Source organism: Apteryx rowi, unplaced genomic scaffold, assembly GCF_003343035.1.
Source record: "Apteryx rowi isolate R43461 unplaced genomic scaffold, aptRow1 scaffold_465, whole genome shotgun sequence".
Classification (NCBI taxonomy): domain Eukaryota; kingdom Metazoa; phylum Chordata; class Aves; order Apterygiformes; family Apterygidae; genus Apteryx; species Apteryx rowi.
Window position 1 is genome coordinate 388,377 of NW_020450722.1, and position 12,379 is coordinate 400,755.

Below are 12,379 nucleotides of genomic sequence, written 5' to 3' on the forward strand. Positions count from 1 at the left end.
CGTTGATTGTTGAAGATGATATTTACAGTGGTGATTCTGCTGACCGCTGTCTGATTGCTAAATCTAGCTGGGTCCTTACTATCATCAGGTTGAGACAAAATAAAATTCTTGGGGCATGCATGTGGTGTGCAGTGCAGCACCATTTTGGAGATCCTCAAGTTAGCCTCAAGCAAAGGTGCGTCTGTGTGGGTTAGTGCAGATCCATGCAAACATATTATTTTGGGTCTAAAYACAGTACAGCCCATGTAAGTGCTCCTTCTCAGAAGCAGACCAATGTGCTGAAGCATAGTACAGCTGACATGGCAGTGTAGACATAATGTTAGTTTGAAAACCTTTGTATGCACGGATGGTTTCTTTTTCATATACATATTTTGTAAGTAGTGCCTTTGGCCCAATGATTTACTTTTGCAGTTTAATATATGAAGGGGGTTAAATACAGAATAGCTGCTAATAGAATGAATTTGATAATATCTCCATAGAGTTTATTGGTCTCTAAATAGAGCTCATTTAAGAGAGATTCAGAGCTGAAATAGCTGATAGCAGAGATCTTTCAAAACATTCATGAGGCAGCTGTTCTCGCACTAAATATTTGCACAGTGCCTGTCATTGCTTGCTTTATTCAGCAATACTAATTCCTAATTTACTTTAAATGGAAATATGGAGAATAATACTAGCACATTCGGTAATCTAAATTGCTATATGTGTACATTAAGCAGCTAATCTATCCAGTCATTTGATACCATTATCTTTTACTTGGTACTCATTTTAGATTAAAAAGAAAAAACTACAATGATTTATCTTCTTATTTTTAACTCCACTGTTAATGTCTCTGCCTTTGATTTGACCTTAAATTTTTGGGAGGAGGACTGTTGTATTGTATCATAAATGAATCCTGTGAAATAAGAACAAAAAGTGTTGGCTGCTCCTTCAAGCTGTCACATTAAAATTGGTCAATCGTTTTTACAGAACAAGACATTTGACATGAAAATCTAAATAAGAACCTTGCTTTAAACTCCCCTTAATAAAAAGGATTACTTTGGTGTGATACAATCAATATTATTGGCCTTATCTGCCTCACAAGTTACAGACTTCAGCCCGTATCGCTTCTGTTTAATTTGACCTTGAATAAGGACTGCAGAAAAATCAATACTTTCCTTTAAGCCACATATACTAAACACAAGCAATATAAAAGATAGAAATGATGTTCTAGTTGAACTAATTGCCTTGTCCAAGGATCTGAAGAGGGACTGCAATGTTCAGTGCTCCTGAAAGATGAAGTTCTCAGTGAAACAGTGAATACGTATAATTCAAACTTTTTGTATGTTTATAATTTCTGTAGTTCTGTAAGGAAAAAAACATTAGTAAGTCAATGTTCAGTACTTTTCAGAAGCATTTTCAATTTTAACCTTAGAGAAAATTTCTGAAAACATAGTCACTGTATGTAAATGGTGGCAAATCATTTTTTAAAGTGTATTGACTGTATATATGATGCACACATACATAATCTGATCTGATGAATCCCATATAAACTAAAAGGCACAATTTGACTTAAAAACAGAGAGAGAGGCTATGAAGAAGTGATGAAAGTGTATGTTGGTATAGCTATAATATTTCAGGGTCCTTTGCATTAGCATTTTTAGGGGATAAAAAAGAAAGGGTGGAGATGTCACTATAAGAGGGCCTCATTATAACCAAGAAGCTGTCACTGCTTCACACTAATGGATCATAGTTGGAGAGGATTATGTGGATTGACATGGAAATGCAGAGGCAGCTGATGGAAATCATGAACTAGCAAACATTATGGCTGAAGACTGCATCCCTGTGAAGCTGCAGCTCATCTTTCCTTCCTCTTCTTACCCCTGCTCCTCCTTCCCCACAGACACAGATGTAGTTCTCTCCTGACTGTGGAGAACACATTTTCTTGGTAGTGGTAGTTCATCATAACTTGCCTGTGCTCCCTCCAGCCTGGCAGGAAAGATGCTTCATGCAAGCCAAGCTCCCCCAGCTGATCCAATCCAAATGTAAAATTGGTCTCTCGTCTCTCTGGTCCAAGATCTGCAGCGGCCAACAGGAGGAAAAACCGATAATAGTAATCTAGCTTTTTGCAGTGAGCCAAAAGCTCCAAAATGTAGAAGTGATATTTTTCTTACCTCTTTATGTAATCCTCCTGCAGYCCATATACTATGCATTTTTAAGTTATTTTAAAGATTTGCAGTGCCTCTGTAAAAGCTATTGCTTTTTTCTGACAACCAGTATTGCAGCTTTGAGAGTTGTTTGTTCATAATGAAAACATGGGAACACAGAACGACAAAAGTGACCTGGGTTAATGAGTCCCATATGTGGCAGTCCTATAAGCCTTTTTTAATACCAATCAAGCCTCTTTTTAAAACAAACAAAGTTTTCTGTCCCTGCTTGACAGTCTTTCACAGTCTCGTTGATCTGGTGGTTTGAAACCKTTTTCTGGTTTCTGTCATCATCATGACCAGCTCATACCTATTTGTTCTTGTGCTAGCAGTCTTGCTTAGTTTACATATCCCTTTCTCTACAGTTTATGCTTCTGGTAAATTTACAGAGAGCTAGAAATGTATTTTGCTAAGCTAAACTAGATGAGCTCTCTTTATAATCTTTGGAAGTTTGAAAATGACACAAAAAAGGCAGAGCTTGGAATGGCGAGTGAGGACCTGTGACTGTTTTGTGTTAAATGCCCACCTTCAGAATACACTGGTTTTGGCTTGCTTCCCCTAGTTGTATTTAAATTATAACAGTTTTTATTTCTGAGCTTAATCCTGGTGCATTCTAGGCAACTAGCACTCCCATCGAGTACCTGCAGGCATTCAGTGTCTCTCATGATTAACTGCTTCACTACAGAATGATTGTTTATTTGATAATTCTTCTTTTTCCATTTTCAGATGTCCGGAGAGTCTTCGGCCAGAAACAGTGAGGCCATGTCTGCTTCCTTGTAGGAAAGACTGTATTGTCACTCCATTCAGTGACTGGACCTTGTGTCCTTCCTCGTGTCAAGAAGGTAAGTTTATCTGTTGTGGTCCAGTGGACAGATTTGAAGAAAAAAATAGCCTGGTAGTCACTTTGGCATGTTATTTATACACACCTGTTTCTGAAACAGGGTATGTATTAGCTGATATAACAGTTGCAGAGAGGAAATAGTGTTTTTACTGAATACTCTAGAATGGTTTGTTCAGTAGCCTCTAAAACCCATTGTAATTTGTAGTTACAAAGTCTTGTCTCAGAGGCCTGTTCAAAGACATCTTCCATTTTCTGCTTTGTTTATATGTATTTTCTGTAAGCATTTCTTTCTTTCTTTCTTGCCTGTTCTGATGTTACAAACTCCCTTTTGCATCTTCCATTGATAAACAGATAATTAGTCACAGAGCAGAAACATATCTCTTAGTATAGCACCAAAACAGATACTTGTACAACTGTAGAACTGCATAGCATTTTATAATTGTCAAATGCAGGTCAGATTTTTGTCTTTGAAAGTACATATGCTGCTAGCTCATTAGAAAACCTGGGGCTTTATACCAGGAGATATTTATTTATTTATTTATTTGGCAAAACTCTTTCACTTTTCTTGTTCTAGTCTATTCTACCTCAAAGGAAATTAAAGTTAAGTTAATAAAAATCAGCAGAGTTTTAAGCTGATGTTAATAGTCACACTTAAACATATATGCCAATACCATTTTAATACACTTGGCAAAGCTTTTAAAAACAGCACAGGTGTCTCTTGAATTTTATTACATTGAAATCATACATAAAGCTAAAGTGATGACTGACTGATTATTGCCCACATCTTTCTGCCTTATTCCTTTTTCTCTTTTAAGCTTAACAGGATGTATTTTTCTAATACGTACTATTACAGACATAGTCAACAGTGTAATTCCATGTTCCACAGGGTGCTAATCCCTGCATGAGAGGGACGTGGTGATTACTCACAGCTCCATATTATCAGGATGTTAGATATTGTTACATCAAATATACACATTTCAAATATCACCGTCAATTCTTTATGCTTTATAAAGGTCAGAAGCATAAACTCATTTTTACAGTAATTCCTATTAGTGCTTAGCACATGCTTGCAAATAAAAGAAGGGTTAGTGTGATTAAATTTATAATCTTGGAAAAGAACAGTAGTTAAGACCACTGAAACTAAATCTATGAAATATTGGTTCACTACTTAAATACTACACTGTCTTAGAGCAATATTAACAGTTCTTTCTGACACATTTTTGTTGGGACAGATTTTTTGGACAAAAGTGCCACTCTCTTCTGTTTTCAGTTCTGCGAGCTTTAAGAGAGTTCTTGATGCAATGACCATATCTTTATGAATATTGACTACAAACTAGAATATGTTTTGCTATAAAATAGTAAATTTATTAACTAATACAGCTATGTTGCCTATTCTGTGAGTCAAATGGTGTCTTTATACTTCACACAATCTTCATTTCATGGACTTTACCCATTTGTGTCGGCAAGCCAGTCAGCAGCTTCCCTGGGATCCTGGTCTTGCCTGTTGTGCCAGCTCCTGGCTTCTCCGGTCGCTGATTTACTCACTGACACAGGGTCCACTCCATGCTGAAGACTGGCCAGGTGGTGGAGAGCCACTGCCATGATTTCCTACCTCCTGCTCCTAATTATGATTGTTTGGATATAGTCCAGCACGTTTGTGTGTTCAGACAAGCAGCAGCTGCTGTAATAACCCACCCAAGTCTGATATCAGCTAGTCAGCCAAATATCCGCTTTACAACTCTCTGCAAAAAGGAAAAAAAAAAAATCCAAGATATTTTCTTAATACTACTTGCATATTAGGTGGTGCTACGAAGATGAATGTAAATTTGTGGGTTTGCTCTTATTTTTCTGCCCGGAGCTCTGAAGATGACTGGAATCAAAATTCCTGCAGGAACCATTTGTTGTTTATCATTAATAATGAATAACTGTAATAATTAAAAACTGTGAGCTGTAAATTAATCCAGGAGCAGGGAAATAAAACTTCACTTTTAAATGTGGAATATGCTCTTTAGGAACATTTTTTGTGCATCTAGATAGAATAATGCTAGTCCCAGGTGGGAAATGAGGGAATAGGGAACAGGATTAAAGCAAAGTCTGGAGAGAACCAGGAGCATCAATTAAATTTGTTGTATTCCTGGCTGTGAAGATAAGCAAAAGGCAATTAGATTTTCTGTTTGAGTCGATTAGTGAATGGGAAATTTGTGAAATATAATAATTTCTTTCCTTTAATTTCTATTTCTAGTTCTGCATCTTAATGATTAGGGCAAAATTACCCTATGAAACTGCAGACTATAGCATCAAACTGAGCTGGTTTAGTTTTTGTTTGAACTGTGTATTCATTTGTGCAGTATTGCTGCTGTTGCTTTCTGTTTAGTTCTGCTTCTTGGGCTTTAGCTGAGATTAAAGTGTTTTATCTATTAGATTTAATTTTCTGCTTATGAACAAAATAGTATGTCTCTTTTATAGCAATTGACTCAAATACCTGTTGTGTTAAATCTTATTTTTCCCCTAATTGTTGTCATCCCTATAAAATAGCAGGAGAAACAAGCTCTTCTACTCTTTGCAGGGGATGTCACGGTAAAGAAACAGTCCCGTCATCGAGTCATAATCCAGCTCCCTGCCAACGGAGGTCATGAGTGCCCGGATGCTTTGTTTGAGGAAAAGGAATGTGAAGTTCCTCCCATCTGCTATAACTACAGGTAGTTTTAATCCACCAAAGCCAGCTTATCTATGATTTTTCAACCTGCACTACCCCTTAAGTTTGTTGAATTTCAGTTGTTAAGTAAAAAAAGGGTACATAGCTAAATCAAGATTTCAGTGCAGTTATGTAGACTTAGTTGGGCCCAGGGTGTATCAGGCTCACTGTGAAAACATTTTGTTTCCTTTAAAGTGGGAATCCAGTAGCTCGTTTTGTTCCAGTTCCTTGGCAGGAGCATTGCAACTGCTAGGAATTGCCTTTCAGGATAAATCTTACCTAGCAATTGTTTTGAAATTCTATGTGATTAAAAACTTTTCTTTCTAAATTATCCAAACCGCTGAAATGCAGCCTCATCTGTTAAGCAGAGTTGTGTTCTGCTGTCGCTCAGGAGGACTGTGTCCTCCATCCATCAGCCCAGAGACAATCCCCTCACTGAAAAATCCCCGAGTACACAAAATTCTCATTGTTGACCTAATCTTCACCAGAAAACACTAAGAACTGTTCCAGCAGGTGGGGATCTCCAGATTAACTAGTTAAGAAAAATTTCAGGCAATTTTGCAGTATCTGTCTGAGTAGCATGGGAAAGTCTAGACATACAGCAAGATCTGGCTGTTGAGACAGACAAAGTTTAGGCAGTTCTGTTGAGGTTAGTTGGATTTACTTGACAAAATAAATTCTTTATTAGATTTTGTTTTGAAGTAAAAGAAATATGTTTGAATTGGAAGCCAATGTTCTGTTTCTCCAGTAAAGAAGGACACTTGCTAATTCCCATAAAACTACTCTCTGTTGCAGGGATACTAATAGGACCTAATTTTATTTTAGCCAAAAGAAGTTGAGATTAAAGCAATGTGTTGCTTTCATCAACTGCTAGGGATTATCATTACACGTTTATTAGGAGATCACACCATATCCAACTGAAAGGTGTAAAAGGATGTGAATCAGTATTGCSAAGCTACCAAAATGAGTACTCCAAACGTCAGAGAATGCAACTTGAAAAGTTGTTCTGGTCAAGATCGGAGTCAGAATTTCATCTTTTAAAATTCTAGCTGATCCTCATCTATTTAGTACCTTTATGATCAAATATTACTTGAGCCTGGGCATAACATTCTGAGTAGAAGTAACAAGAGTAACTAGTGAGTGGTAGATGAGGTAATTTAAATTTCTTGATGTGAATCGATAATAACATGTTTTCTCTATATTTCCTTTAGCATTTTTCTGACCTACGCACAAGCTGGGTCAGATGGACTCACACACTCAGCTTTACTCATGCCTTAGTTTAGACACTGACTAGCAAAGGCCAGGTTTGCAATGAAACTTGAGCTGCAAAGCCATTTGTTAGCGATCACTTTAAACATGAGAGCAGCAGATGATTTGAATTGTGGATGCAGGGTTTTTTTCCCCCCTCTGAGTAACTCAAACCATTGTGGATTAATTCAGAACTGTGGCAATAATCAGCCTTCCCTGCATTTGTTATATTTAAGCCTTGAGGTATGCTGCTGCACTATGATGGAAGTTTGTAAAAGTTTCATAAAAAATTAAATTAATTGAATTGATTGAATACTTTAAGCAGCACAATATTGTATTTGTTATCAAAGTTTTTTGCAAGATCTTTTACGCTGCGAGTTTTGTTGTTGTTGTTGTTGTTGTTAGAGGCTGGGACCCTGTTCATACTGTGTTGGATCTCCTGGTTGGATCCCCATTTCTCAGATGCTGCCACTCAACTGCCCTAGACCCCAAGGGCCACTGTGGGATCGCCTGAGGCGCCCTTGCAGTGATTTGACCCCACTGCCCCAGTGCTCTGCTGGAGCTGGGATTGCTTTTTGCTTCTGATTTCACCCTTTTGGGATAGCGTTTGGAAGGCTAAGCTTAGCAAAGGAATTGATTCATTGTGAAAATTTTACCCTTAAAAACACATCATTTGAAATTATTTGAAAACAAAACAAAAATCCTAAAAATTTCCTTGTATGACCTCATCTTTTTCTATAACTCCAAGATTTGTCTGTGCTTCAGTCTAGGCAGAATTTCTTGCTGTCTTGCAAGTTGCTTTCAGGAATGTCTAGGGGAGGGAAAGAAAAATTTGGGGAAATGAGACGGGGGGGAAAGAGAAAGAAATGCGCAACCACCCATGTGTGACACTGTTTACTGCCAAAAGCCACTCCCAGGACTGCATGAACCAGAACTCAACCCTGGAGTCCTATCATGTATTTGGGCAGCTTCAACACGTCTTTGCTGCACTGGTATAGGGAAGAGAAAAAAAATAAAAGAAAGAAGAGAGAAAGAAAAGCAAAGGAGGGAGGTCCGTCAGGGCTTGCCTAGTATTTTAAAGTCATCCTTATTTAATGACTTGTTGTTATGACATCTTAGTCTTGCTTTGCTACATTCAATTTTTAACATATTTTGTTGAATAGTAAAATATTCTGAGCATGCTTATATCCATAGCAAAGGATTTCTTCCATTACATGGATATTCAAGTCATTATCAGTTGTTTATTATTTTACGTAGTATTCTTTTTTGAAATTTCAATCTCACATCTTGTATAAATATGTTAATGCTGTGTATTAATGTGTCTAGATATGCTTTCTGTACAGCCTAATTTTGACTGATCAAATTCTGATTATCTTCTGTGCTTTGTGTAATAAGCAAATGATACACACACACAAATTCTCCTACTGCGGTTTGTATTCACTGTATATTCGTTAAATATCATTAATGCACTATCATAATGCACCTTTCCCCTCCCACTCCTCCTCCTCTTTCCTTCTCCATGTTCTTAATGGTGTAATCCTAAAAGGTGGAAAAAAGTTAACACGGAAAAGGAAAATGCTTATAATGTGATGTTGGTAACTCTTTGTTATGGATTTTCATTCATAATAACAAATAATAGCTTGCAGTTGTTTCTAGTATTATCTAGCACTTGTGCTGCCTCAGTTTTGATTGTTAAGAATTTAGATGGATTTTTTTCAATTGATTTCCCCCCTCATTTCAGATGGAAGACCCACAAATGGCGCAGGTGCCAGCTGGTACCATGGTATGTGCGCCAGGACAGTCCAGGAGCACATGAGACTTGTGGACCTGGGCTACAAGCAAGAGGTTAGGCCCTTTCTTTTGATCTTTTATTCCTCAGAAGTCTGTAGGCGTGCTGGCATGGAAATCTGTGAGAAATGCCTAAAATTTAGTCATTATAAGTAAACACTAATTTTATTTAAATTTAGGGGCATCAGCAGAGGAAAGTACTGGCTGCTCGTATAGTAGGGTGCATCCCAACCAGTATTTGGCAAATGTTTTGTTCATAAAATATCCATTTTAATTTATATCTAAGTATTGATGGCACACTAGAGACTATGTTCATGATATTGTTAGTTCAGCTTATTTCACCATCCTTATCATCTGAAGCAAATTTGCAGAGATGTTTGTCAAAAGTATGCTTTCAAAACCTAATGCCCTTAAAAAAGAAGAAAAAAGGGAAAAAAAGCATCACTTTACATGCTTCTTTTGTGGAAAAGTTTATGTAAATTCAGTGACATTTTTCATGGAGCAAGGATGTGCACACATTTTTATGAGTATATCCATTAAGACCAAATGTGAGACTTTTGCTCCTTGTAAGTGTTCGTTCTATGATTTGGCATCAGCAAATCACCAAATTATTTCAGGTGGAAGGAAGCTCTGGAAGTCACTTGGTCCAATCCTCCACTCAGAGGCCAGTTTCAAAGTTAGATGCAACCCAAGCTGGAAMAGGTTGCTCAGGGCCGTGTCCCATTGGGTTTTGAATATCTCCAAGGATGGAGATTCCCCAGCCCCTCTGGGCAACCTGCTTGACTACTCTTGCTGTGAGAATTTTTTTCCTAATACCTAATCTGAAATTTCCCTTGTTTCAACTTGTGCCTGTGGCCCCTTATCCTTTCACTGTGTACCTCTGGGAAGAATCTGGCTGTCTTCTCCAGACCCTTTCATTAGGTGGCTGTAGGGAGCAGTGAGCTCCCAGCGTGGGATTACTGACCTGCGAGGGTCAGGACTTGCATTTACTGTCATTGGATTTACATGAGGTTTCTGCCAGCCCATTTCTCCAGCCTGCCGAGGTCCTCTGAATAGCAGCCCTACCCTCCAACATATCAACTGCTCCCCTCAATTTGGTGGTGTCTGCAAACTTGCTGAGGGTGCTTTCTGTACAGGTTGTTACAGATGTTAAACAGAATTGGCCTTGGAATTAATCGCTGAGGTGCAACACTCTTAACAGTTGGACATCAAACCACTGACCCTTTGAGCCCAGTGATCCAGATATCTTATCACTGATTTCCATTTAATAACAAATAAATCAGCCAAATCCAGCTTTACCGTCACCTGTCTTCATAGGGAATTTCAGGAGTTTAACAGAATCGTATATGTGTGACTCTGTCATGTATAGTAGGGAGATTTTTTTAGGTGTATTAAATAAATTCAGTATGAAAATAATTACAGTTCTTACTTACTGTGTTACAGTATTTGAATTGCTTTGAACTACTAGTCAACCCTGAATTTCAGGAGGGTTTTTTGCCTTTTCTGAGTGCGAACTCCAATCCATTATAACAATATTGTCTCAGCAGATTGCAAAAGTCCTGACCAAGGACATTGCTAACTACAAAAGTGAAATGTTCTGGTCATTAACTTCCTTGCAATATTAAAGTAGGTTATGCTATTCTTTTAAAAAAGTCATAGGGTAAATCTTAAGTTAGTAACTTCTATCACTTACTCAGAAGGTGTTAAAGGAGATCAATTTAAAGCTTACCACAAAATGAAACCTGAAGGTCTTGCCTGCTTATAGAAAAGACTTCTGACTGTGGTAATTCTTACAATGGTCTGTCACTAACACAGTCTATTTCTAGGAGCTCAGGAGGATACATTCAGATTACACACTGAAAAAATAAGATTTCTGTCTTTGATGGTAGGAGTTAAGGATAGTACAAAATGTTGTACTTGCATTGTAGTACCTAAATCTATTGTCTTTACCTCAAACTCAGTTAACAGAGAAAGACACCTAATTGTAGTGTATAGAAAAAAATGTATTATTATTGTATGTTGTGAGGGTTTCGAATTTACAGGTTTTCCTGTAACTGCAGTCATGTCCAGTACGCACACATATTGATTAACACATGGTTTTGGAATTACTGGAGATACAGTTTTTAAATATATGGTAAAATAGACAAGCAGAGTTTCCCTCTGGTATTACACCCAGTTGCTAGAGTTTGATAATGCAAAGGTTGATGCACTAAAGCAGGAGTCTTGTTCCTACATGCAGATACAATGGAAGCTGATGCAGTTCCCCAGTATGATTTGATTGAGCCGTAGGATGAGGTATCCTTAGTTAAAAACCCTGGAAGCAGCTAAGCCTGAAGAAAGCAGGTGGTTTTTGTAGAATTCTGTAAATGTTTATGAGATCAACTGTTAGAAAGGGGAGATTTTTGTTCTCTTTCTTTTTTTAATAACTTTATTTAATGTATGATTTTTACTTTAAAAYTCACGGAGAAGGTAGTTAAGTTGGATAATCAAAGTGTCTTTGGACCTCAGTCCAAGAATCTAAATAGGAGTCTTGTCTCGCCTGTTCAAGTGATAAAAGTTACAGGCATTTAAGCCTGAGCCTTTTTTGGCCCAATGTTTTTCTTATTGATATAAATGATAAAATCTAAGTTCATATCACATATGTATTATATATTGTGTCTCAATGTTTTAACAGCTGACACAATGAGCTGAAGGTATCTTTTTTTGTGCTCAGTAATGTGAACTGATACTCTGTAAGGGCTAAAAAAAAAGCTAGTACAGCTATTCTTTAGCTTGAGAAAAGTGAAATATTTTCTGGTCTCTTGAACACCTTTACAATGAATTTGACTTGGAACTAAAATTTGAATTTTTGCACAAAAGTAACTTTCATTTTGGAAAATATGTCACTACAATTGTGTAGTATATTGGTTTAAATTTTACTGTTTTCACCTCAAAAACTGCCTTTTGAACACAGATGGTTTGTTTTGATTAGTTTTATATAGGTTCTCTCCTGCACAGGGCATTAAGTTATTCCTTCTCCCCTTTTATATTTCAATTTTTGCCCTGAAGATAGTCATGCATGAATTTTTAGTGGTGCACATTGTTTTTTTTGGTCCCCTGCACAAGGTTTGATTTTGTGCAAGATTCCTGCTGAAGGGAGGCTGACCCTGCAAGCATCTGTCTGATCTAGCTCTGTATAGGACAGTATTAGAAAGTTTTCACCAGTTTCTGAAATAAGACTCTGGAAGAGATTTTGTCCCTCTCCCTGCAGATTCTATAATCTGTGGAGGTTAAGGAGGCTTCCTGCATTTTTGGCCTTGTGTAAATAAAGTTCCTACAGACTATGGAAAACTTTGCATGATAATATGTTGTTAGAAGTTCTGTACTATATGATCATTTATTTAAAGATTGTTTTCTGATGTAGATACAGAAAAAGACAAAGCTACTACTGTGCAAGGACTTTTAACTGTAAGCACCCCATAGTCAGGAAATGCTAAATCTTGAGATATGAAATCCTTTTGGTTTAATATTTTGATATTGCATTTATGATGTGATATTGGGATACAAATATTTTGAATAAAATATTTAAGCATTCGCTGGCAAACATTCTGTACAAATGTTTACCATATTGTGAAAATGTAGAAA

The 12,379-nt window shown here is 37.2% G+C and overlaps 1 protein-coding gene across 1 annotated transcript in view; it reads left to right on the forward strand.

The window, feature by feature from the left end:
• THSD7A (thrombospondin type 1 domain containing 7A) overlaps positions 1 to 12,379 on the forward strand; it is a 205,319-nt gene that overhangs the window by 138,514 nt on the left and 54,426 nt on the right. Inside the window, exons 10-12 of the mRNA XM_026077884.1 lie at positions 2,910 to 3,025; positions 5,591 to 5,723; positions 8,709 to 8,812. Of these exons, the coding sequence (XP_025933669.1) occupies positions 2,910 to 3,025; positions 5,591 to 5,723; positions 8,709 to 8,812 (353 nt within the window). The remainder of the gene's footprint in view (positions 1 to 2,909; positions 3,026 to 5,590; positions 5,724 to 8,708; positions 8,813 to 12,379) is intronic.